This window comes from Malurus melanocephalus, unplaced genomic scaffold (assembly GCF_030028575.1).
Source record: "Malurus melanocephalus ecotype Western Australia unplaced genomic scaffold, MMel_1.1 scaffold_9347, whole genome shotgun sequence".
NCBI lineage: Eukaryota > Metazoa > Chordata > Aves > Passeriformes > Maluridae > Malurus > Malurus melanocephalus.
The window spans coordinates 1-1,098 of NW_026632577.1; the positions used below are offsets into that span (position 1 = coordinate 1).

The 1,098-nt window shown below is 70.3% G+C and overlaps 1 protein-coding gene across 1 annotated transcript; it reads left to right on the top strand.

Annotated features, from left to right (window-relative positions):
• Nucleotides 1-6: 6 nt before the first annotated feature.
• LOC130588669 (signal-induced proliferation-associated protein 1-like) lies at nt 7-1,088 on the top strand. Its single transcript, XM_057389564.1, has 2 exons — nt 7-721; nt 955-1,088. The coding sequence occupies exons 1-2, from the start codon at nt 7-9 to the stop codon at nt 1,086-1,088; spliced, it is 849 nt and encodes a 282-aa protein (XP_057245547.1).
• Nucleotides 1,089-1,098: the final 10 nt, after the last annotated feature.

Below are 1,098 nucleotides of genomic sequence, written 5' to 3' on the forward strand. Positions count from 1 at the left end.
GGGGCCATGCAGTCCGACGATCTCTTCCTCCGCAAAATGCGGACCCCCTTGTCCCGGCAGCCYCCTCCCCTTGGCCCACCCTGCCCTGCCGGGGGGGTCCCATCGCCGCCCCCCTCCCCGGGCAGAGCCGCCCCTCGGGGTCGCAGCAGCAGCGAGGCCGCTTTGGGGAGATCCCCGCTGAAAGATGGGGAGGGGTCCCCGGCTTTGGGGTCCCCCCGAAACCGCACCCAAAGCCACGAGGAGGCTGCGGGCGGGGGGCTCAGCCCCGCGTCCCCCCGTTTTCACGACCCTTTGCTGCTGCTGGGGCTGGCGGCCGGCGGGGGGGACCCCGATTTCTTCCCCCGCCCACCCTGGAGCCCCCTCCTCGCTCATTACGACGTGCAGAGCATCCTCTTCGACCCCAGCGAGCCCCCCCCGGGACCCCCCAGCCTCACCTCGGGGGCTTCGGCCGCTCATTTGGAGCCCGAGGAGACCCCCGGCTCCCCCCGCGCCGCCCCCGACCCCGAGGCGTTGGTGCTGAGCTGCCCCCGTTTCTGCTGCGAGATTGGAGGGGAGCGGGAAATGGGTCTGGGGTCTCCCCAAAGCCCCCCCGGGCCCGGGCAGCTGCCGAACGCGGCGGTGGCGGTGTTGGAGGAGCCCCCGGCGGGGGCGCGACCCCCGCACCCCATCGAGCACAGCGATGAGGGAGCCGAGTATTACCGCAAATATTTCTATGGGAAAGGTGAGTGGGGAAAGGGGGGGAAATTTGGGTCTGGGGGCGCGCGGGAGGGGGGGGATACAACTGGGAAAGGTGGGGAGGGGTCGGGGAAGTGAAATAGGGGGGAGCTGTGAGGGTCCTCATGTCCCCAGAGCATCAGAACGGGTTGAGTGAAGACCCCCACTCCCCCCTGTCTGGGGCAAGGGGAGGGGTCTGCGGGGATCCCGAAGCCCCCAGACCCATTTTTCCCCCTCCAGAACACCACAATCTGCTGGGCGAGGACCCCCGGCTGGGGCCCGTGGCCGTGTCCGTGCGGCGCGAGGAGAAGGAGGGACCCCGGCCCCAAGTGCTGCACAGGATCATCCTGCGGACCTGCCAGGTGAGGAGCTGAGGAGGGGGCT